This window comes from Lepidochelys kempii, chromosome 10 (assembly GCF_965140265.1).
Source record: "Lepidochelys kempii isolate rLepKem1 chromosome 10, rLepKem1.hap2, whole genome shotgun sequence".
In the NCBI taxonomy this organism is placed as follows: Eukaryota; Metazoa; Chordata; order Testudines; family Cheloniidae; genus Lepidochelys; species Lepidochelys kempii.
Genome location: NC_133265.1, coordinates 30264162 through 30289331, shown reverse-complemented (window position 1 = coordinate 30289331; position 25170 = coordinate 30264162). Strand labels below are relative to the sequence as shown.

Genomic DNA, 25170 nt, shown 5'->3' with positions numbered 1-25170 from the left:
ACTGGAGTCCACAGCCATCCTAAAACACAGCTGGGAGCTGCTTCGCCACCTGCAGAAGTGCACTCTTAGGTCCCCTGTTCCATTAAAGCAGGTTGTCAAATTGCATAGTCATTGAGCGTGTATATACCACTGTTGGACATGGACACTGACATGAGCTGCTTTGTGGTTGGTGCCTCCCTTCTGGGTTAAACTCTGCAGTAATGCTGGTATGCTGTGGAAGTCAGCAGTGTTTTCTCCAGGAATTGAAATGGGGGTGTGTGTCTGAATTTACGGGGGGGAGAGGTCAGGGCTGATGAGGAGTGAGACAGTGAGGGCGAAGACGGGCTTTATGGCACCATAGTAAAAACCTGAGAAATGTTTCATGACCATTTTATTAGATTTAACTCCTGTTTTAAAATCATACAAATTAATGTTGGCTACCCAAGCCGTCTGTGAAACACTACATCTACATTCTTCTTGGTTTCTTGTTATAATTTTGAACAACTCTGTTAATGAACTTCTTCAATGCAGTGCGTTCATCTTCAGTGGCATCTTGTGTGTCCAGTACTTCCATTCCTTCAATTGATAAGCTCATTAGTTCATTCACGTGATCAGGCAGAAGGCGACTTCTTTCAGAATACAAAATTGTATTCAATGACTAAAAAGAAAGCTCAGCTGTAGCTGTTGTAACTGGGACTAGAAAGATGAATTCCTACTACTTTCACCCCAGGAAACATAGCACAAAGATCGGGTTGAGCCAGTAGTGATGATAAAAAAGAAGTTGAAGTCAAATATTCATTCATTCATTCATTCATTCATTCATTCATTCATTCATTCATTCATTCATCGTATGATATTCCACTCTGTGTTCAAATGCTCTATTCTGTCCTGATCACATGGTAGCCCCATTGCAGGTAGTGCCTCATTCCACTCAACTGTCGGCGTTTTTTAAGACCGGGATCTGTAAAAGCTATGTAGAGGTTGAGTAGAATCCAGAAGTCACTGTTGTAGAGATGTAAGAATCAAGTCTGTGTACTTTTTCAGCTGGCTTAACAAATACTTCTTGTCCCCTTCACTTAAGGAGTCAATATAAGTATCTAAGGTGCCACAAGTACTCCTTTTCTTTTTGCGAATATAAGTACCTTCACTAGTCAACTTCTGGACTGAAGTCTTTGCTTCTTCCAGTACTTTTTCAATGGATATCTCTCTGATCCAAATGTAGCTTCTCTTGCTGGACAGAGATCTACTACTGTTGTAGCAGATGCCTGGATGACATTATTAAATGACCCAAGTGGTTTCAACAGTTGACTTACGAGAGAGCATGGCGATGAGTCTTCTCTGAACTTAGTAATAAAAGTAGTCCATCTCAGCAGATACTTTCCAAAGCCAGTAATAATGGTTGTAGTAATTTTAAGACAACAGCCAAGGATCGCTCGTGATAAAGCCAGCAGGTTTTCCCAGGTTGGACTAATTTGAACTTCAGTCCCAGTGTATCTTTTATTTTTTCCCAAGATGTTCAGACTTTCTGGACTCTTGTTGAAAAAAGAATATAATGAAGATATTACATGTATGGCTTTTTAATGCCTTTCTGAAGATTCTGCAGTTTGTACTAGTGCTAGTTGGAGTAGATGGCCTCTGCAGTGTGTACAGGAGAGATTAGGGTTACACTTTTCTCTGAGCAAAGCTTGTGCTCCACCATGTCTTCCAGAGAAGTTTGCAACTCCATCAAATGCACAAGCAGCCATCTGTTTGGGGTTCAATTTACAAGCATTTAACCCTTCTAAGAAGTGGGTTGTCACAGATGTAACCATTGTGTCTTCTATAACCTGAACATCTAGAAATTCATCTACTGGCCTACAAGTGACATCAAGATAATGTATGCAGTGACGTAATACTTGATGCCCATTTGCATCGGTGCATTCATCAGCCATGTATGCACATTTTCTGAATGTGGTGAGAGAGTTCGTCACTTTCTCAGCTGCTGAGTCTTTCACTGTTGCACTGCATGCTTCTAGCCAGTCAGTTGAGTTTCCTGCACAAAGATAGTGAGCATTTGTTGGTCTTGGTCAGAACAAGAGTCCAACTTCAGGATTAACAAATGATGCACTTAATATTGGCCTACTGTTTGTAGTGTGTGATATCTCTTGCTTAAAGAGAAAGTATGACGTGACAGCCATGTATGTTTGAATAAACTGTGTCTCCAGCATTTTTAATAGTCTTGTTAAGTACTTCTAAAATTGGCTTTGACCGTGACTGGCTTATAAGGCTTTCTGCATGTCGATGCAGTCTAGAGCAGTGCTTCTCAAGCTATCTGGTGTGGGGGACTGGCAATTTTATTTTCCAACGTGCACACAGACCGGCAGCTGATGGCATGCGGACCGGCACCGGTCCGCGGACCACCACTTTGAGTAGCACTGGTCTAGAGGATTGGTGTTTTGCAGCCTTTTCACATTGGCTTTGCTGATCGGTCTGGCAAACCAAGCTCCTCCACTTTTATTATATAAATCCATGGTATGATCACATCTTGAATACTGCCTGCAGTTCTGGTCCTGGATACCTAGCTAGAGTAGGTGAGCTCATGTAAATACAGTCTGGTCCTGAAGCCTTCCCCCCCCCTCCCCTGGCTCATTACTAGCTGTCTCGGGAGAGCTCATTCAGACCTTGCTTACAAATCATAATTTGTATGATTTGTAAGGGGGAGGGGTGTTTGAGGAAATTGGGGGGGGAAATTGGGGTCCACTGCGGGGCGGGGGGTTGTTTGTGAGGATATCCCCGGTACTCAGTCCCATTTTATAGACCTGTTCAGAGCTGTTTTTAGAAATGTAGTGGAAATGTACAAACATCCCTATCCGTACAGGACACCAGGAGCACTCACTTTGCATGGTCCTTGCACGTGCAACCTCCTTTAAGAGGTGCTACTATTGCCTTTCTGGTGCATTTCTTAGATTGGATATGTATCCATATGCTCTGTCGTGCGCAGCACTCATGGTCTCGAAACACACACAAGCTCATTCTTGCACGATTTGGGCCTGATGTGACAGTCCTTAATTGGACTAAAATGCCACTGAAGTCCAGGGTGATTCTAGCCTGTGCAAGGGCTGGGGAGGTCAACTACAGCTTGGCAGTGGTTTCTGTTCAGGGCTGCACAACTCCATGGGAAGCCGCAGATGCAGGATTTCTTCCAGAGCACCCAAGTGCATAAGGGGACATATTTCTCCTTGTGAGATTCTCCCAGTTTGCAGACCAGTGCTGAGGGGTGTGCTGTAGAGCTATGGGTCAGGGCACCTTCAGGAACACAGGAAGTCCCTCTCTTTCCCCAAGTGTGGGCATTGCGTTTGGAGCCAGCCCTTGTGTCTTCCCCCCTGCACCCCCACCTGCCTAAAGGTCAACCAGGATCTGGCTGGGTAAGACCTGCAGGTTGGGCCCTTGCTAATTTTCCTTCAGAAGATTCATTTCACTTTAATTTCCTCCCCACTAGATCATAGACCCTCAGGCTAGGGATTGACTTTCATTTACTTGCAAAGCACCAAAAATGTTTAGGGCTCTGGATAAACAGCAAAGTAAGTGTGTGTGTGTGAGAGAGAAAAAACTCTCCAAGGATGTGCCTAGTTAGTTCACCAGCAGTGAGAAAATGGCTAACTAAACACATAGTTGCCAACTTACCAAATATTGTGAGACTTGTGAGTGTGTGGGTTCCCCCTCCGCCCCATAGTCTTCATGTAATTGAAGAGCATCTCAGTGCCAGAGGGCAAGGGGCTCCTTGATATCTGATGGAAAATTTTCAGGTGGTCTGGTCAGTTCAGTGTATCTGATATGTATCATGTAAGGTGTTTACTGGACAACTAAGAACACACAGATCACGAACATTCTTGTGGGGCTGGCATGTGTAGTAAATGCCCAAGGGACCAACCCTAGGTGAGGGAAATGTGGCACTAAAATGTGTTTACCAGGCTGTGGAGAAGGTAAATATGTTTCTCCCAGACAAAGGACTGATGACCTACGCTTGCAAGTCAATTCTGACACCTGGTAGGAGACAAGTGCTCCCTTCTTTTGCATCGAAGGGGCAGAAACAGATCAATTTGTGTAACAGAAAACACCAGTGGAGGAAGAAACTAGTACAAACCTTTCACCACCAGACTCCATGTCGCCTTTCTCACAGGTTCAGTGAACGCTACTTTGGGGTAAGCCAACATTCTGAAAAATCCCTTTCAATATTCACTGGACTACAAAAGTGGGGCAAAGAACCCTCCCCCCTGTTACCTTTTCACCTAACAGGACAAAGAAACGGAGCACTTTGTCTTTGGAGAGAGATCCTGACCAGAGAGGTGGTCTGCCATCTTGCTGGAAGAAGTGTCTGCCAAGTTTTACCTGATACCTAGACCATAGTTTGTTAAAGTCTTACAAGTGAAAAATGCTTTCTAATGCTATTTGTTCATAACCATTTCAACCTTTACTGCATATATGGGGTCTTAAAACCTTTGTAATCTTGTTTTAATCTGAACCATCCAATGAACAGTCCCTTCAATTCAGTGATAAGCTGTGCCTTTCCTCTTTTTTTTAGAGGAGCAAACATCTTTGTGGAAAGGGCTGGATACTAGAGCACGTGGTTTTGGGGACAGTCCAGGACGGGACGGTGTGGAGGTCATCTTGCCACTACTAATGCTGGTGGAAACTAGGGAGTGACTGTGTTGCTGCAGGAGGCAAACTGCTGTCCCATTATGGGATGAGGGTCGCACAGCATACAAACAGAGTGCATCCCTGTTGCTGACTGAGCAGCCCCAGGCAGGGAGCTGCAGAACCAGAGGACTTGGGCTTACATGGCAAGTAATGAAATAACCCCTCACTGGTCTGGATGGCACCCAGCTCCCAAAATCCTAAAATTAACTGGGAATCTCAGATTGACTTTACAAAATTAAAAGTAAGTTTCTCGCCTCTGGGCTTGTGGAGAAAAGCTTGAAAAGTGACCGAACTGTGACCAGAATGCAAATAAAATCAACCCAAACCATCTTTCTATGATGGTATCGCTACATAAATCTCATAACTTTTGAAGACTTGGGGTTGGCAGTATCATAAACAAGTTCCCCTTTTCTGAGGCTTTAGGCCAGGAGCAGTGAGCACAGTTACTGTATAGATTGTATGTTTGTTTTTCTGACTCTCGGTTAAGATGTCAGCTGCTCATCTCACTAAAGCAGTGTTGTGTCTAAAGCAGGGGCTCTCAAAGTGGGGGTCACGAGCTGTCAGCCCCTATCTCAAAACCTGCTTTGCCCTCAGCATTTATAATGCTCTGTGAAAGGGGTCACCAATACAAAAGTTTGAGAAACCCTGGTCCAAAGGACTGAATGGCCATCAAATGGTACTGGCCCCTCTAATACTCAGTCACTGTGCTTTTTATTCCTAGATTACCGCTTTTAATGCCACTAGCCCAATTACACCCTCCATAATAATAAATCCTGCTCTTTCTCCAGCTGCTGTAGAGCCAGCCAGCCTGGTCCATGTTAATGACTATTGCCCTGTAGTGCTTGCTACAGGGCGGAGCCATCTCCACTCCTGTGTACATGGGATTTCCCTTCTGAGGCCTCTGTGAAGCAGCCCCAGATTATTCGAAGCAGCAGCAGCCTGGGTCATACACACCCGCCCCATTCGTGCAATGAGCTGGGTCGGGCTCTGGGCAGCCAGTGATTTCCAACCAATGACTAAATTGGCACCACTGTAACTAGTTGACCATGGGGGGGAGGGGTGTTGAGGAAATTCAGGGGGTGGGATTACATCCCCACTGGGGGGTGGAGGGGGGCGTTGTAAGGATATCCCTGGTACTCAGCCCCCTTTTCTAGACCTGTTCAGAGCTGTTTTTAGAGCTGCAGTGGAAATGTACAAACACCCCTCTCCGTACAGGACCCCAGGAGCACTCCCTTTGCATGGACCTCGCACGTGCGACCCCCTTGAAGAGGTGCTACCATTGCCTTTCTGGCGCATCCAGGGAGAGGCGGCGCGAGGCAGCGCCCAGCTGGCCCCTGCTTGCCCGGCGCCGGCGCTCCAGCCTTGGCAGCCCTCGAGCCGGAGCCTGCCCTTGCCGGCGGCTCTGCCATTCAGGATTAAGCCGCGAGCCGCGCCAGCTGTCGCTAGCCCTGCCAGCGGCGGGGATCGCTGGAGCCCCGCCGCGCCTGCGGGGCCGGAGCCCGTCACATGGCCCGGCCGGCTGGGATTAGGCGCGTCGCGCTGCAGTGAAAAGCCGCGGTGGCCATCCGGGGGCGGCGGCGGCAGCAGCAGGACGCGGAGAGGCAGAGCGAGCGCGGCCGGAGGGAGCCCCTCGCTGCAGCCACATGGCCGCGGGGCGCTGCAGCGGGCGCCGCGCCCCGGGCCGGGCGCTGGCCGGGAGCTGTGCCCAGGCCGAGTGACTGCGGGCCGCGGAGAATGTCCTATCTGCGGCCTCCGGGCAGGGACCTGGAGCGCTTCGACGGGCTCTCTCTCATCTACTGGTAAGCGGGCTGCTGGCCCGGCCGGGAGGGGGCGCCGCGGAGCGGAGCGCTGGCCCAGGGGAAAGGGCCGGGTGTTTCTGCCGCCTGCGGCGGCGCACAGCCCAGCGGGAATGGACCCATCGCGGGGGGGTCCCGAGGAGATCGCGTTGACTTGTGATCGGGGAAGGGCGCTGCTTGGAGTCGCTTTGCAGGTCCCCTGAAAGGAGAGCAGGTGCATTCCTCTAACTTCCTTCTTCCAGCCACCCTTTACAAGGCTCGACTATTTAAGGCCACTAGGCTTCAGCCCCCTTCCTCTGTGAGATGGGTCACTGGGGTTGTCTTTCTGGTTGGGGGAACTGAAGTAGAGCGAGGTGAAAAGCTTTGCCAAGGGTCCCACAGGGGTGGGAATATCTCCCCAAAGCTCTTGGCTCCCAGCCCCTCGTTTTGTGACCTCTCTCTAAGCCAGTAGCGTTTGTTTGGGATCGTAAGTGTGCACAAAACATTTCGAAAGGGACATTGCAGCCTTTTCCCCAGCGGCGCCAATCAAGTTGCACCAGTAGAAAAGGCAGCAGAATTGAATTGGTTCCCTGCTCCGAGACTCTTACACTAGAAGAGACTGAGTTTAAAAGATACATTTGCCAGCCAGCTTCCAGGTGTGATACCCTAGAAATGCTAAACTGGCACCTGGGGTATGCTAACCCCCTAGCTTGGGATCATAGAAACAAGAGCTCCTAGGACTAGGACAACTCCATGAGATTCTAGGAACCTGCACCAAGACTCTCGCCAATTACTTCCTCTCAGGTTGATAACTGGAGAACCACCCCATGGAAGGACAAATGCAACTAAAAATGACTTAAAATAAACCAGTAGCCTGTGGCAAGGAAAGGAAGAGGGTTTGATAGACTTTGGAGCTGAGCTGCTACTTTTTGAACAGTCCTTGTTCCAGGACACTAACAAGCAGAAATGGGTAAGGCTCCGAGGGTCTCTTCAGCTTGCAGAGTCATTTGTCCTTCTGCTCCCATTCAGATCTGGTAGCATTTCCCATCCATTTTGTCTAGGTTTAAATAGTGGAATGTGGCCTAGACAAAGGGGATCAGGCCCCTGGAGCCTGCTGCACAAGTCCAGTCTGAGACCGCAAATGAAATGAGTGGTGGTATCTGGTCAAAGGCAGATGCACACCCCACATCCATACGCAACTAGCAGTGCCTTGCTATGGGTCTGATCTGAGGCCTAATGAAGTGAATGGAAGGCTGTTTTGGATTGGGCACTAGGAGGAGGACCAGGTAGCTTGGATGCTCAATTCTCTCTAAATTCCACTTGAGGTTGAGTAAACTAGTTAATTTCCCAAATGGGGCAGTTGGAAGGAAGCCTGCCTGGTACAGTGTATGACTCCTGCATTCCATATGCAAATACTGTCGCCATCATAAATGGGGAATGTGCTGGAAAATTAGTGCTTAACATCGTCTGTCCAGCTGGTGTCATTCCAAGTAGGTCCATTGTCCTCAAAGAAGTTATGCCAATTTACCACCAGCTTAAATCTGCACCAATATCTAATTTAATTCTCCCAGGCTGGTAAGTAGTAGTAACCCAACTGCAGAGGAGCAGATAGGTTAAGGGACCTGGCCACAGCCCCAGAATCAGTGTCAGAACCAGATTTGGACCCAGGAATTCTTGATTAGCACCCTGATGCTCATACCATGCACAAAATGACACATGCAGTTTTGGTTCTGACAGGACATTTGATACTGTAAGTGCTTGCTTGGTTAGAAGAGTAATTATCTGATTAAACTGGCAGTAAATATACAACTGTGTTTAAAACCTCAGAAAGGGAGAGCATGGTGTTACTGAAACCAATCAGAAATAAATGACAAGGGCCTGATTCATCCCTCAACTGTTGTGTGAATTGAGCATCCAAGCTACCTGGTCCCCCTCCCAGTGCCCAATCCAAAACAGCTTTCCATTCACTTCCTTGGGCTTCATCTGACTTTCTAAGGTACATGCTTCCATGAAGCAGAAAATCTGGGCAGAGGAAAGACGGCTAATATCTAATTGTAAATATGGTACATAGACTTATATGTGGGACCCGCTCCAGTGTACATTGAAGCCAATGGGAGTGTTCCCATTGACTCGAATGGACCCAAGCTGGGCCCATAGTGCGACTGACTTCATTGGCTGATGAATTATGGATTCAGTGGGCTAGGACCTCAGCTGGTGTGACCTACTGTAGATCTGTTAACTTCAGTGGCCCTACGCTGGTTTTCCTCCAGTTGAGGATCTGGTCCTGTATTTCTAGTGACATGTGAGACACGTTCAGGGGGTTTTGCCTTTAAAAGCAATCCTGAGCTTTCTGAAAAGGGCTTTCTCTTGCCTTTGCTAGAAATAATTCACTTCTTATGTCCCCATAATCCCATAAAGGTTTCATTATGCCTTATAAGGAAGAACCTAGTAAGGGGAGACTAAGCTCTTTAAATTTGTTTTCTTTGATGGTTTAACACTTGAATGTTGAACTAAACGTAACAGAGATTTGTGTAGCTTCCACTGGAATTCATTAGCAAATTCCTTCCAGGAGGGATGGAGAATGTTATAAGCAAAGAATATTTTTGGATTGCTCAGTTGCTTTTTCAGCTGCAGGAAAAATTTTTACTCCTCTAACAACTTAAAACCCGAGAGATGCTTCCACAAGGAGGGTGAAGTCTGGACTTAAATCCAGATCTCCAGTTTCCAGCACGTCACCGCCTGTATTGAACACATGCAAAAGGTGCATCTCAGCCCTGTAGGATGCGCTATAATAATAAGCAATCAATTGTTTTCAGGCACACAGAAATGTGTGAGGTGCCTCCAGGAATAAGCAGAGACATTGTGCTTTCCCAAAGACGTTAGACGTTCCTTTTTAAAGCATGTGCAGTGTCATCATCTGCTCCTGAATTTGGCTCCCTCATGATTCCACCCGAACCACCTAATACTCTTAGTGACACTTGAGTGTATTCAGTGTTGACTGTGCTGACTTTAGGGCTGGAACTCTGAGTTTACACCTGTGTGGTGGAGAGCGGGATTTGGCCCAGCGTCTCCAACTTGGTGGAAGTGGAAATACTTGTGAGCATAGGGAGGTCTCTAGATTACCGCGTGGTAGGTAAAAAGGTGTGGGGGATGACTTCCAGTCCCTACATCCTCCTCTTAGGCCTTGTCTACAAGAGCAAGCTTTTGTAGCAGCAATTGGCCATAAGCAGAACTTTGGAACAATGGTGGAAGCAAGAGGCGCCCCAGCCTCCAGATTTGCGCTTGGCTTGTATTGAGCATGCTCAGTAATATCTGCTGAAGCCACTGCCCTCACTCTGCCCCTCCCCCCCCACTATTGGCAGGTATGAGTTGTCTCTGGTGGAAGCTGCAGTGCAAACAGGACTCAAGTGTTTTTTATCAGCATGTTCTCATGGAAGAAAGGATGACCTAGTGGATGGGACGCTAAGCTGGGCCCCAGGAGACCTAGGTTCAGTTCCTGGCTTAGTTGCAGATTCCCTGTGTGAACTTGGGCAAAGCCTGTAATTTATCAGTGCCTTTGTTCCCTGTGTGCAAAATGGGGGCTTACACTTTCCTGCCTCATATGGGTATAGTGAAGGTACAATCCACTCACAATTTTGAGGCGCTCAGCCTCTATGACAGTTAAAGAAGAAGGATGGTCCAGTGGTTAGGGTGCTAGCTGGAGAGGTGGGTTCAACTTCCTGCTCTGCCACAGCCTTCCTGTGGGACCCTGGGCAAGTCACGTAGCCTCTCTGGGCCTCAATTCTCCAGCTGTAAAATGGGCATAATGGCACCCCCCCCCCAGGGTGTTGTGAGGATGAATCATAGAATATTAGGGTTGGAAGAGACCTCAGGAGGTCATCTAGCCAATCTCCTGCTCAGGACCAATACCAACTAAATCATCCCAGCCAGGGCTTTGGCAGGCTGGGCCTTAAAAACCTCAAAGAATGGAGATTCCACCACCTCTCTAGGTAACCCATTCTAGTGCTTCACCACCCTCCTAGTGAAATAGTATTTTCTAATATCCAACCTAGACCTCCCCCACTGCAGCTTGAGACCATTGCTTCCTGTTCTGTCATCTGCCAACCCTGAGAACAGCCTAGCTCCATCCTCTTCGGAACCCCCCTTCACGTAGTTGAATGCTGCTATCAAATCCCCCTTCACTCTTCTCTTCTGCAGACTAAATAACCCCAGTTCCCTTCGCCTCTCCTTGTAAGTCATGTGCCCCAGACCCCTGATAATTTTCGTTGCCCTCCGCTGGACTCTCTCCATTTTGTCCACATCCCTTCTATAGTGGGAGGACCAAAATTGGACGCAGTACTCCAGGTGTGGCCTCACCAGTGCCGAATGGAGAGGAATAATCACATCCCTCGATCTGCTGGCAATGCTCCTACTAATATAGCCCAATATACCGTTGGCTTTTTGGCAACAAGGGCACACTGCTGACTCATAGCCAGCTTCTCGTCCACTGAAATCCCCAGGTCCTTTTCTGCAGAACTACTGCTTAGCCTGTAGCAGTGCCATATGGGATTCTTCCATCCTAAGTGGAGGACTCTGCACTTGTCCTTGTTGAACTTCATCAGATTTCCTTTGGTACAATCCTCCAATTTGCCTCGGTCACTCTGGACCCTATCCCTACACTCCAGCATATCTACCTCTTCCCCCAGCTTAGTGTTGTGACGTTGCACCCCATAATGCTTTATAGAAATATGCTTATGAGTAAATATGACATAACTGGAATATGTTTTATGCTAGATATGCCATGTAACATATCTTTGCAAAGGTTATGTTCTACTGAATGTATTCATCCTATTTGTATGCATGTATCATTTTTATATCTGAAGTTAGGAATGTTGGCTCTATGCTTGTATTTAAAGTATTTGCTGTAGAAAGCACTTACTGCAGATTTGATCAACATGGTGTGAAGGGGTTATTCAAGTAAATGGAAATACTTGGCTAACAATGGACCTTGATAGACACCAATCCACATCTGAGCTTTCTTGGGAACGTTCGGGCTAACATGTGGGCAATGGCTTGGCCTGTAGAGAACTGAGTCATGCATGGACATGTGACTTGCCCATGTGACTTCAAAAGTCCATCTTGTAGCTGTGATTCTACACAGGGAGGAAGAGGGGTTTCCACCCACAAGAGAGAGACTATATAAGCCCCTGGAAATCCCTCCATTCTGTCTTCAGATGGCTCAAGAGATAGCCTTTCCACCCCAAAGAGATGCCTGAAAGAAACTGGAACAAAGGACAGTAACTACAGGGGTGTGAGCGATTGCTGGACCCAGACTAGGAGGAAGTCCAGTCTGTAAAAGAAGCTTATTGGAACATCTCTGAGGGTGAGATTTACCAGCATTTAGGTTGTTACTGTATTAGGCTTAGACGTGCGTGTTTTATTTTATTTTGCTTGGTAATTCACTTTGTTCTGTCTGTTGTTACTTGGAACCACTTAAATTCTACATTTTATATTTAATAAAATCACTTTTTTACTTATTAATTAACCCAGAGCAAGTACTAATTCCTGGGGGAGCAAACAGCTGTGCATAGCTCTCTATCAGTGTTATAGAGGGCGAACAATTTATGAGTTTACCCTGTATAAGCTTTATACAGAGTAAAGCGGATTTATTCGGGGTTTGGATCCCATTGGGAACTGGGTATCTGAGGCTGGAAACAGGAGCACTTCTTAAGCTGTTTTCAGTTAAGATTGCAGCTTTTGGGGGATGTAGTTCAGACCTGGGTCTGTATCTGTAGCAGGCTAGCGTGTCTGGCACAACCAGGCAAGGTACTGAAGTCCCAAGCTGCCAGGGAAAACGGGCTCAGATGTAGTCCCAGCACATCAGGTGGTAGTTCCCAAGGGGGTTTCTGTGACCCAACCTGTCACAAGTGTCATCTGCAAATTTGCTGAGGGTGCAATTAATCCCATCATCCAGATCATTAATAAACACATTAAGGATTGTGAGATGCTCAGGTACTATGGTCATGGGGGCCATCTGAGCACCTAAGGTAAACAGAGGGTGTCATAAATATAAAGGGAAGGGTAACCACCTTTCTGTATACAGTGCTGTAAAATCCCTCCTGGCCAGAGGCAACATCCTGTTACCTGTAAAGGGTTAAGAAGCTCAGCTAACCTGGCTGGCACCTGACCCAAAGGACCAAGAAGGGGGAAGGCTTTTGTTTGTGCTCTTTGTTTCATGGTGGTTCTCTCTTGGGACTGAGAGAGGCCCGGCAGAAATCCATCTTCTCCAATCCATCCTAATCCAAGTCTCCAATCTTGCAACCAGTATAGGTAAGCCAGGCAAGGCGGATTAGTTTATCTTTTGATTTATGTGAATTTTCCCTGTGTTAAGAAGGAGGTTTATTCCTGTTTTTTGTAATTTAAGGTTTTGCCTAGAGGGATTCTCTGTGTTTTGAATCTGATTACCCTGTAAGGTATTTACCATCCTGATTTTACAGAGGTGATTCTTTTACCTTTTCTTTAATTAAAATTCTTCTTTTAAGAACCTGATTGCTTTTTCATTGTTCTTAAGATCCAAGGGGTTGGGTCTGTGTTCACTTATACAAATTGGTGAGGATTATTACCAAGCCTTCCCCAGGAAAGGGGGTGTAGGACTTGGGGGATATTTTGGGGGGAAGACATCTCCAAGTGGTCTCTTTCCCTGTTCTTTGTTTAAAATGCTTGGTGGTGGCAGCATACTGTTCAAGGGCAAGGCAAAGTTTGTGCCTTGGGGAAGATTTTAACCTAAGCTGGTAAGAATAAGCTTGGAGGGTCTTTCATGCAAGTACCCACATCTGTACCCTAGAGTTCAGAATGTGGAAGGAACCTTAACATGGTGGCAGAGCAGTGGGATCATTTTGAACCAGAGATCATTTTGAACCAAAAGCTCAGACCTGAAGAGCTTTTTTTTTAAAGGTGAGAGCAGCTAGAGGGTTTTCTGTCTATTTGCCTGGAGACAGAGGTGTTAGAAAAATCCCTTTGTAAAAAAACTTTTTTGAGCTGGAGTTTTTTTCTACCTAAAGGCAGGGTAGTTAACCTCCTGCAGGGAAATTCACAAGTCTCCCCCCCCACCCACCCCCCGCTCCCCTCTCGGGTATACCTAGAGTTAAGCACAAGAAAGCAGGAAAATGACTACCAGTGAAGCAGCTAATAAACTAGAGTTGGCCAGATTTGAAGCTGAAGAGAAACAAAAAGAGCATGATAGACAGATGGCCTTAAGGCACTTGGAGGTGGAGGCAGAAAAAGCCAGGGTGGAGGCAGAGGAAGCTGCGCAGAAGAGAGCTATGGAGGAGGAGAAGGAAAAAGAGAGGAAGCTTGCACTGGAGATGGAGAAGGCAAGGGCTCAGCAGAATATACCAACCAACCCTAGCAATCCTTCTCCAGGTACCGCTTCCCATCCCAGAAAGTTCCCCACCTACAAGGCAGGCGATGATACCGAGGCCTTCTTAGAAAACTTCGAAAGGGCCTGCCTTGGGTACAGCATCTCTACAGACCAGTACATGGTAGAGCTGAGGCCGCAGCTCAGTGGACCCTTAGCAGAGGTGGTGGCTGAAATGCCTAAGGAACACATGAACAGTTATGAACTTTTTAAAACCCAGGCGAGAGTCAGAATGGGGCTAACACCTGAGCATTCCCGTCGGCGTTTCAGAGCCCTAAGGTGGAAACCAGACGTGTCATTTACCCGACATGCCAACCACATTGCGAAACATTGGGATGCCTGGATATCAGGAGCAAGTGTTAAATCTCCAGAAGAGTTGCCCTTCCTAATGCAAATAGAGCAGTTCTTAGAGGGTGTTCCTGAGGAAATAGAAAGGTACATCCTAAATGGGAAGCCCCAAACTGTAATTGAGGTGGGAGAGATTGGAGCCAAATGGGTGGAGGTGGCAGAAAAGAAAAAACTAGTAGCAGTTGGAGCGAATATCAGAAGGGGCAACCCGAAATAAAACCCTATCACCGGGGGCAACCCAAGGCCCCCCCTACATCCCACGGAAAACCCCAGACACCTTATCGTCCCACCACACCATTCTCTAGCAACTCACCTTGCCCCAGTGACCAGTCAACTGGGCGATGTTTTAAATGTAATGAGCTGGGGCATGTGAAGGCCAACTGCCCCAAGAACCCAAACAGATTACAGTTCATTGCACCGGGGTCACACCAAAGGTCCTCAGGCCCAGATGCCCCCCAGATACCCTTAGAGCGAAGGGAAACTGTGAGTGTGGGTGGGAAGAAGTTTACAGCGTGGAGGGACACTGGAGCGCAGGTGTCAGCTATCCACCAATCCTTAGTGGACCCCAACTTAATCAACCCAGAGGCCCAAGTGACAATTCAACCCTTCAAGTCCAACTCTTTCGATTTGCCTATGGCCAAGTTGCCTGTCCAGTACAAGGGCTGGTCAGGACTGTGGACTTTTGCAATCTATGATGATTATCTCATTCCCATGCTGTTGGGGGAAGACTTGGCCAACCAGGTAAAGCTGGCCAAGAGGGTGGGAATGGTCACCCGCAGCCAGACTAAGCAAGCTTCCACACCTATTCCTGTTTCTGAGCCTTCCACCAGGGCCCCGTCTGGGTTACCAGAGACCCAGATGGAGGTGGTGGAACCGGATCCTCTGCCAACGACTGCAACGGCCGTAGTGGATCCAGTCCCAGAGACCCAGCCAAAGCCAGTCCCTGAACCGAAACTGCCGAAGCAACCAGCACCAGAACCACTGCCAGCACTGAGTCCAGCGCTTGCAACTCCGTCTACAGCTCCAACACCAGAGGGTACCACGAGCCTGCACTGGCAGCAGCAGCAGATGACCCTACACAAGAGGCTCAGCCGGAGTCTGAAATACCCCATAGTGCACCAGCGGAGAGCGGTTCATCGTTAATGGAAACAGCCCCGTCACCTGCATCACTTCCAGAGGGACCAAGCCTAGGTCCACAATCCAAATGAGGAACTGATGTCTCCAGCATCAAGGGAACAGTTCCAGGCCGAACAGGAAGCAGATGAAAGCCTCCAGAGAGCTTGGATGGAGGCACGGAGCAACCCACCGCCTCTCAACTCTTCAAATCGATCCTGGTTTGTTGTAGAAAGAGGACTTTTATACAAGGAAACTCTTTCTAGTAGGCACCAGGAAAACTGGCATCCTCAGAGACAGTTGGTAGTTCCAACTAAGTACCGGGGAAAGCTCTTGAGCTTAGCCCACAATCATCCTAGTGGCAATGCTGGGGTGAACAGGACCAAAGACTATTTGGGGAGGTCATTCCATTGGGAGGGAATGTGTAAGGATGTTTCTGCCTATGTCCGATCTTGTGAGGTATGCCAAAGAATGGGAAAACCCCAAGACCAGGTCAAAGCCCCTCTCAAGCCACTCTCCATCATTGAGGTTCCATATCAGCGAGTAGCTGTGGATATTCTGGGTCCTTTTCTGAAAAAGACACCCAGAGGAAAGCAGTACATACTGACTTTCGTGGATTTTGCCACCCGATGGCCGGAAGCAGTAGTTCTATGCAACACCAGGGCTAAAAGTGTGTGCCAGGCACTAATAGACATTTTTGCCAGGGTAGATTGGCCCTCCGACATCCTTACAGATGCAGGAACTAATTTCCTGGCAGGAACTATGGAAAGCCTTTGGGAAGGTCCTGGGGTAAATCACTTGGTTGCCACGCCTTACCACCATCAAACAAATGGCATGGTGGAGAAGTTTAATGAAACTTTGGGGGCCATGATACGTAAATTCATAAATGAGCACTCCAGTGATTGGGACCTAGTTTTGCAACAGTTGCTCTTTGCCTACAGAGCTGTACCACATCCCAGTTTAGGGTTTTCATCATTTGAACTTGTGTATGGCCGTGAGGTTAAGGGGCCGTTACAGTTGGTGAAGCAGCAATGGGAGGAGTTTACACCTTCTCCTGGAACTAACATTCTGGACTTTGTAACCAACCTACAAACCACCCTTTGAACCTCTTTAGCTCTTGCTAAAGAAAACCTAAAAGATGCTCAAAAAGAGCAAAAAGCCTGGTATGATAAACATGCCAGAGAGCGTTCCTTCAAAGTAGGGGACCACGTCATGGTCTTAAAGGTGCTCCAGGCACATAAAATGGAAGTGTCGTGGGAAGGGCCATTCATGGTCCAAGAGTGCCTGGGAGCTGTTAATTATCTCATAGCATTCCTAACCTCAAACCGAAAGCCTAAGGTGTACCATATTAATTCTCTAAAGCCCTTTTATTTCAGAGAATTCAAGGTTTGCCAGTTTACAGCCCAGTGAGGAGATAAAGGTGAGTAGCCTGAAGGTGTCTACTACGAAGGGAAAAGTGATGGTGGCGTGGAAGAGGTGAACCTCTCCATGACCCTTGGGCATATGTAACGACAGCAGATCAAGCAGCTGTGCACTAGTTACGCTCCAACATTCTCAGCCACCCCAGAACTGACTGAACGGGCATACCATTCCATTGACACAGGTAATGCTCACCCAATTAGAGCCCAACCTTACCGGGTGTCTCCTCAAGCTAAAACTGCTATAGAACGGGAGATCCAGGATATGCTACAGATGGGTGTAATCCGCCCCTCTGGCACTGCATGGGCATCTCCAGTGGTTCTAGTTCCCAAACCAGTTGAGGAGATACGTTTTTACATGGACTGCTGTAAGCTAAATGCAGTAACTCGCCCAGACAACTATCCAATGCCACGCACAGATGAACTATTGGAGAAACTGGGATGGGCCCAATTCATCTCTACCTTGGACTTAACTGAGGGGTACTGGCAGGTGCCGCAAGATGAATCTGCCAAGGAAAAGTCACCCTTCATCACACATGTCGGGCTGTGTGAATTTAATGTGCTCCCTTTCGGACTGTGGTATGCACCCACCACCTTCCAAAGACTTGTAGATGGTCTCCTAGCGGGATTGGGAGAATATGCAGTCACCTACGTTGACGATGTGGCCATATTTTCGGATTCCTGGGCAGAACACCTGGAACATCTATAAAAAGTCTTTGAGCGCATAAGGGAGGCAGGACTAACTGTTAAGGCTAAGAAGTGTCAAATAGGCCTAAACAGTGTGACTTACCTTGGAAGGTGGGTCAAGGAACTATCAACCCCCTACAGGCCAAAGTGGGTGCTGTCCAAAAGTGGCCTGTCCCAAATTCAAAGAAACAGGTCCAATCCTTCTTAGGCTTGGCTGGTTATTACAGATGATTTGTACTGCAATACAGCCAAATTGCCGCCCCACTAAAAGACGTAACCAAAAAGAAACAGCCAAATGCCGTTCAGTGGACCGAAGAGTGTCAGAAGGCCTTTAACCAGCTTAAAGCGACACTCATGTCTGACCCTGTACTAAGGGCCCCAGACTTTGACAAACTGTTCTTAGTAACGACAGATGCGTCCGAGTGTGGTGTGGGAGCAGTCTTAATGCAGGAAGGACCGAATCAAGAGTTCCATCCTGTCATGTTTCTCAGCAAGAAGCTATCTGAGAGGGAAAGCCACTGGTCAATCAGTGAAAAGAAATGTTACGCCATTGCCTACGCTTTGGAAAAGCTACGCCCATATGTTTGGGGATGGCGTTTCCATCTGCAAACCGACCATGTTGCGCTACAGTGGCTTCATGCCGCCAAGGGAAATAACAAAAAACTTATTTGGTGGACTTTAGCTCTCCAAGATTTTGATTTCGACATACAACACATTTCAGGAGTTTCTAACAAAGTGGCTGATGCACTTTCCTGTGAAAGTTTCCTGGAATCAACTGGTCCAAATCGTCCTTAAGATGTGGAAAATATTGTTAGTCTTTATACAGTTAGTAGTATATTTAGAGATCCATGTGTCTTATTAACTCTGTTTTTTCCTAAAGCTCCAGGAAGAAATCATAGCCAGTGTTTTCACCCTATCTGTGATTTGGGGGGCGTGCCATAAATATAAAGGGAAGGGTAACCACCTTTCTGTATACAGTGCTGTAAAATCCCTCCTGGCCAGAAGCAACATCCTGTTACCTGTAAAGGGTTAAGAAGCTCATCTAACCTGGCTGGCACCTGACCCAAAGGACCAAGAAGGGGGAAGGCTTTTGTTTGTGCTCTTTGTTTCATGGTGGTTCTCTCTTGGGACTGAGAGAGGCCCGGCAGAAATCCATCTTCTCCAATCCATCCTAATCCAAGTCTCCAATCTTGCAACCAGTATAGGTAAGCCAGGCAAGGCGGATTAGTTTATCTTTTGATTTATGTGAATTTTCCCTGTGTTAAGAAGGAGGTTTATTCCTGTTTTTTGTAATTTAAGGTTTTGCCTAGAGGGATTCTCTGTGTTTTGAATCTGATTACCCTGTAAGGTATTTACCATCCTGATTTTACAGAGGTGATTCTTTTACCTTTTCTTTAATTAAAATTCTTCTTTTAAGAACCTGATTGCTTTTTCATTGTTCTTAAGATCCAAGGGGTTGGGTCTGTGTTCACTTATACAAATTGGTGAGGATTATTACCAAGCCTTCCCCAGGAAAGGGGGTGTAGGACTTGGGGGATATTTTGGGGGGAAGACATCTCCAAGTGGTCTCTTTCCCTGTTCTTTGTTTAAAACGCTTGGTGGTGGTAGCGTACTGTTCAAGGAGAAGGCAACGTTTGTACCTTGGGGAAGTTTTTAACCTAAGCTGGTAAGAATAAGCTTAGGGGGTCTTTCATGCAGGTTCCCCCCATCTGTACCCTAGAGTTCAGAGTGGGGAAGGAACCTTGACAGAGGGCTATACAAGTTCCTATACAGACACACTGTTAAACAACGACAATCTGCCTAAATGCTTTAAAAAACACCCTCAGCAAAACCCAACCCGTTAGTGTATCTTCACAATTTGTGGGCATGGCGCCAAAGTCCCTCAGACCTCACCTGACTTCATTTTCATGGGATTGCAAATCAGGTGGGTGAAAAGCTTCCTCTCCCCAAAAGTTTGCTCTCCTCTCCAGTACACAATTTCAGACCCAACCCTGTATCCGGAGAAAAGCTCTGCTGGATTTAGCTGCCTGAAGAGTTTGTGCAGCAATCTGCCTAGCAGAAGCTGCTCCGTTTCTGCTACAGTATGTGTCTGATTAGTCCTGTTGATTGTCGGCTTAGGGGAAAGCCAAGCTCCCTCCAGGATCCCCAGTGTGTGAAAAGTGCCAGATGGGCTGGGTGGTGTTCTGCTGGCCTTATACTTTGCTTAGTATTTTGTCCAGAAAGCGAGCTCTTCAGGGCAGCAAACAGATGGCAAGTGAGATAACGCTGCCCCATCACTTTGATAAATGTGGCCCAACTCTGCTACTGATTAAAAGATTAATTTGTTATAGTGTCTGGAATGAATGAATGAACAGATTAACTAAACTGACCCATACCCTGGTACTTTTTGTGCAGTCACACCTGCTGGGAAGTTACACTTGGGCAACCTTTCCCCTGCACAGATGAGTGAACAGAGCAAGTTCTAAAATCTGTGTCCTAGGCAGTGATTAGTGGCCGGGGACTGGAAGCCAGTGCCCTTAGGTTCAGTTTCTGGCTATGTTGCTGTGATCTTGGGCATTTAATTTTGTGTCTCCATGACTCAGTTTTCCCATCCGTAAAATGGGCGCAATACTGCTGGCCTACCTGCGGGCACTGGGCCTGATTGAAAGCCTACTGAAGTCAGTTGATGGGATTTGGATCAGGCTCAACTATGAGGCTTAATTCATTAATGCTTATAAAGCACTTTGAGATCCTCCAGTGGAAGTGAAGTCAGCTTTGCAAAATTGTCATGAAATGTACAGCTTAGATACAAATATCATCCTCTCCAACAGTGAGGATAAAACAAATGAGAAATTATCTGCCCATCAAAAGTGATGACTTGCCTTGGCTGGATAGATTTTTTTGCAAGTCTGTGCCTTGCCATGTTATTTGTATTGGTGCTAGCATTGTGCTGGGTGCTGTACTAACATGGAACAGAAACACAGTTCCTGCCCCAGTAGCTCACAATCTAAGTATAAGACAAGATTCAGTATAAGGTGGATTCAGACAGATGTGGGGTGCACAAAGAAACAATGAAATGATACTGCTCAGCATGACCAGGCAGTGATCTCAGCACACCAGCTGTCTGACCACTGTGGAGTTTGTCCCAGCAAAGGAGGGATTTGAAGGGGGCCAGTGAAGCTGCTTTATAGATGTAGATCTCCCTCGCTGAAATACAGCCAGGAGCACAATGAGCAGTAAGATGGTGCAACTGGGCTGGAGAAAGGAATCAAAGAAGCCGAAGGAGTCGAGCCGTGCTGCTGACATAGGCAGGGGTGGGGAAAGGGCTGTGACAGGTGAGAACAAGACTTACTAAAAAGAGAAAGGAGAGGAGAAACGGGACGAAGGAAAGAGGAGGGAAAGAGCACTTCTAATGCAGGGGAGATTGAGAAAAATCAGATTACTGTTCAGTAGCAACTGGAATGTTACTGAGATCCTTGCCAGGAGTGGGGTTGTGAGGAGGGAGAGATGAAACCCGCTCAGCCACTGTGGGGTGGGGCAGCTCCTAGACAGGTCATGAGAGCTATTGTATTATTTACGCTGCAAGCTCTGTTGGGTAGAGACTGATCACCGCTCTGTGATGGCCCACAGAAATGTGACTGAGTGATAATGGATGAAGGGATCTGGTATGGCGTTTTCCTTCTCCGGCCAATGAAGGAAGTGTTGGAATAACCCATTGGCTTCGGTGGCAGAAGGTGGCGTCAGCAGCCGACAGGCTATCTTTCAAAAGCAGACACCGGGAGGGAGGAGGCCTTGGTGGGCATAAGGAGAAATGGGGCAGCTTCCGTGTGGGCTCGTAAAGGAAAACACACATGGTGCTGCCTGGGACTGGCTCCTGCTGTCAGGTGTGCCTAGGTAGCTCCATTGACTTGAGTGGAATTATTACTGATTTGGCCCCAATCCTACAAGTTACAATGCTTGGACAAGCCCCTTCATGCTTCTTCCCATGGTACCCGAGGCCTCACAGGCCCTTTGGTTTCCTCAGGGCTTAGCATAGAGGCCCACCCATTGCCGAATCAGGGCCTTATGCCAGTCTGTCAGGCAGATTCGATCCCTTTCAGCCTGAGAACATGAGGCCTCTTTCTCAGAAGGCATTGGGTGTTATGCTGTTTGGTCTCCACGGGGGCAGGGTTCCATCAACCGCTAGAACAAGCGCTGGTCTCAGTTTTCCTGATTTTTGTTTTTTGATTCCTACTTTGATCAAAAGGCCTATTTTGACCAAAAAGAAAAGGGAGAGAACTTTCCCACTTACCTCTTTTTTCCAAGCAGCTCAAGGGCTATTAGAAGTTTTTCTTACGTCAAAAGTTCAACAGAAAAGGTTGGTGAAACGTGCAATTTTTTGCCACGGGGGAACCCAAGAAACTATTTCCACAAAATGTTCTTCATGATTTTTCTTTTCATATTTCCACTCTGCAGTTAGATCTCATTGGAGCCAGAGGGTAAGATCCTTGTCCTAAGGAAATCTATGGGGTTTGTCCAACTAAATCAAATGGGACTAGGATTTGGCCCTGAGGACTTTATTTTAACATCCCTGTTCCTTTCCTTAGGCAGCTGCTTCTCTTCCCCTGCTGCTTTTCTTCCATGTACAGTGAATTTTTCAGTGGGCTTTGGAATCATTGGGACTTATCTCCCTTTGGTTTCCTGCTGTCGGCCTCTTATTTTCCCCAATTAATTTGCTGCCCATCAGGGGACCCAGACAGCTTAACCCAGAGGGCAGAAAGTATTTGCAGGCTGGCAGATGGAGTCTAGACTGGATGCCTGGGGAGAGAAGGGATCTTAGCTTTCAGTTCTTCCAGTCTGGAAGGAACAACCTGCTTTTGTTAATAAGTTTATAACCAGTGAAATCCTGCAGCTGAGGGGATTCGGAAACCTAGGGGACTTAGTAATCCTGTTAACCCTTAATACATCTGATTTGCTGACTGACTAAGAGCTGATTGATTTTAGCTGGAGTATTTTATTTTTCTTAATATTGTTTGTTTGTGTGCGTGCGTATCAACTTGTTTACTTGAATGAATACAATATTTTTTAGATACAGCTGAGTTTCTACTGCATTTAAAATAGGTTTCCTTATAATTCAGGGCAAGAAAGAACGTGTGTGTGTGTATGTAAATCTCTGTGTTTGTGTACACACACACACACACACACACACACACACACACACACACACACACGTCCACTGGATTGGAGTCAAAATTAGATCTATAGTTCTTGATTCTCTACTCTCTCACTTCAGTGGGGTTACACCAGTGTAACTCCAGAGTTGTAACAATGAATTGGGCACGTTGTGTTTATTTCACTCTTTGCACAATATGTGTTCTAGGGAACTCAGTGCGACAAGACTGAGACAAATGGCTTAATAACAGTAAAAGAAAAGATTTATGAAGAGTAATAATAGAAGAAACCTTGCAAAGGCTATTAGTCCTCACACTTCAATGTATAAACTAATCATGAACTAGTGTCATGAAAATTTCCCAACCTATTGGTATGTTATTGTGCTGTTAGATGCGCTATAGGGATTTTACTGTCCTTTGATGCATTTGGCTTTGGCCTTTGTCAGACAGGACAGTAGGCTAGATGGACCCTTGGTGTAATTTAGATTGGCAGTTTGTACCCCTCTGTGCAATCCTAGCAAAAATGCTACATTAATGTCTTGGCAGAACTGTGGTGCAGGAGATCCAAGTGGAGCTGTCTGCTCACTGAAGGTCAGATAAATAGTAGCATGAATTCTGAGGTCCACCCGTACTCCGTTGGAGTACTCCCTTACTCCCCGAGTAGTCTCACTGGGGGCCGTGGGAGCATTTGTGGATGTGTTACTATGCAGCCATGACTGGGTGTATGAGACTCTTGCCCAATGGCAGTGATGGGTTTTAGAGGAAGGTGAGAGAAGAAGAGAAAATGCTAAATGTGGGGGACGCTCTGCATCATGTCTGCAGTGACCTCTGATCATGGCTGGGATGTGGTATGGGTGAAACCTTGGAAGGGGGACTTCAAAGGGCAGCAGTGCATGTTTCCCTCTTTGGAAAAGCATGAGATAAATTGACGTTACTGTCCCCCAGACCTTGAAGGGCAATAGGGGTGCTGGGAAGGGCAAGCTGTAAGGAGCTCTCGAGAGCTGAGGGCAGATTTGGGCGAGTAGGATGGAGGAAGCATGGCTGTAAAATTAAACCATCAAATCAACCTCAGAAACTGTTCCAGGAAGGAAGCTAGAGCCTTTTGTTTGTCCACAATAGCCACTTAAACTAAGCAGATCTGTTTCTAAACGGCTGAGAGATTAGACTTCAGTTGTAGAAAGACAGAGTTTCTGACTCTTCCCCAAATTACAGCAAGCTAGAAAAGCAGATTAACCTTTTGCTTTGTGAGAGAAGGTTGGGAGCAGAAGAGCAAGGATTGCAAATGCGGGGGCAATCCCAGTCAAACTGAACTTGCAGGGGGGCGCTATCGAGGAACATGCCGCAATAACTTGAGTGGTTTTGAAAGAAAAAAGAGCTTGTTAAAGCTTCCAAAAATGAGATATTTACATTCCGTTAATCTTGATCTCAAGTCAACACATCTGGCGATTTGGACTGAAACAGATGTTGGTACATACGGTACTTATAGAATGTTTGTCTCACTTGGATACATAGGTACTACACAAACAACCTCATCACAGAGCCGCTGATAGCTTGTTTACCCTCTCTTCAAACTTTGTAAGAGAAATGCTTGTCTTCCTGAAATTTCTTATTTCACTTTGCCTGTTGCCAAGGGATGTTGTGAAGCGCAAGAGTGTAACTGGGTTAAAAAAAGAATTAGATAAGTTGATTGAGGAGAGGTCCATCGATGACTATGAGCCACGATGTCCAGGCTCTGACTACCAGATGTTGGTACTAGACAACAGAGGATGGATCACTGGATAATTGCTCGGTTCTGTTTATTCCCTCTGGAGTACCTGGCATTGGCCACTGTCGGAGGACAGGGTACTGGGCTAGATGAGCCATTGGTCTGACCTGGTATGGCCGTTCCTATATTCTTAGATGATATTTGGGGTGAGGAGAGAGGGAAGGGAAATTAACCAGATGAGGTATTTTTTGTACGTGGAAATATTGAACTTTGAAGGGGCATGTGAAGCTGTGTATTTTACTTAAGGGGAAAGTCTAACCATTTTGAAAACCATCTCTCAAATCTGCTTTGGTCTATAAACCCACATTTGTTTGAGGTTCTTCAGTCCTCAAAAAGAAGGATTGCACAGAATTTTCTTTATGAAGTTGGGCTGACTACTTTTGATTTCCTCCTTCTGAAAACTACACATACTATCTTAATAGTCAGTGACATTTGAAAACTGTGTTGGGATAATGGCTGCATGAGAGAGTGTGACTTTTTTTTTAACTTCTTCAAATAATCTACACAATCTAAATATAGACAAAAATATTATTGAGGAGCCAGATCCTGAAATTTTTGCTCATTCAATCACTTGTTGGGTTTAGTGGGATGTTGTCTGAGTTGTGACTGAATAAAAACAGAACAAAAACTGAGTTAAGATGGGTAGACTTGGGGGTCAAGGTAGATAATCAGCTGAACATGAGGAGCTCCCAGTGCAGTGATGTGGCCAAATGGGCTAATTGGATCCTTGGATGTATAAAGAGGGAATATCAAGTGGGAATAGAGAGAATATATCGCCTCTGTGTTTGGTATTGGTGTGACCACTACTGGAACACTGTGAACAGGTTTGACATCAACAATTCAAGAAGAATGTTGAAAAAATCGGAGAGGGTTCAAAGACGAT

General features: G+C 46.6%; 1 protein-coding gene across 6 annotated transcripts in view; it reads left to right on the top strand.

Annotated features, from left to right (window-relative positions):
- Window positions 1-5961: 5961 nt before the first annotated feature.
- Window positions 5962-25170, top strand: part of LOC140918363 (syntaxin-binding protein 4-like) — a 123396-nt gene continuing 104187 nt past the window's right edge. Inside the window, exons 1-2 of one of the 6 annotated variants that reach the window (XM_073362556.1) lie at window positions 6370-6455; window positions 11645-11793. Coding sequence is in view for 3 of the 6 variants with exons in the window: in XM_073362559.1 (XP_073218660.1) it covers window positions 6391-6455 (65 nt within the window). In the remaining 3 variants the exon portion in view is untranslated. Of the gene's footprint in view, window positions 6456-7235; window positions 7402-11644; window positions 11794-18451; window positions 18599-25170 lie in introns of those variants that run through there. The other 5 variants (XM_073362555.1, XM_073362559.1, XM_073362553.1 and 2 more) reach the window with 5 other exon arrangements.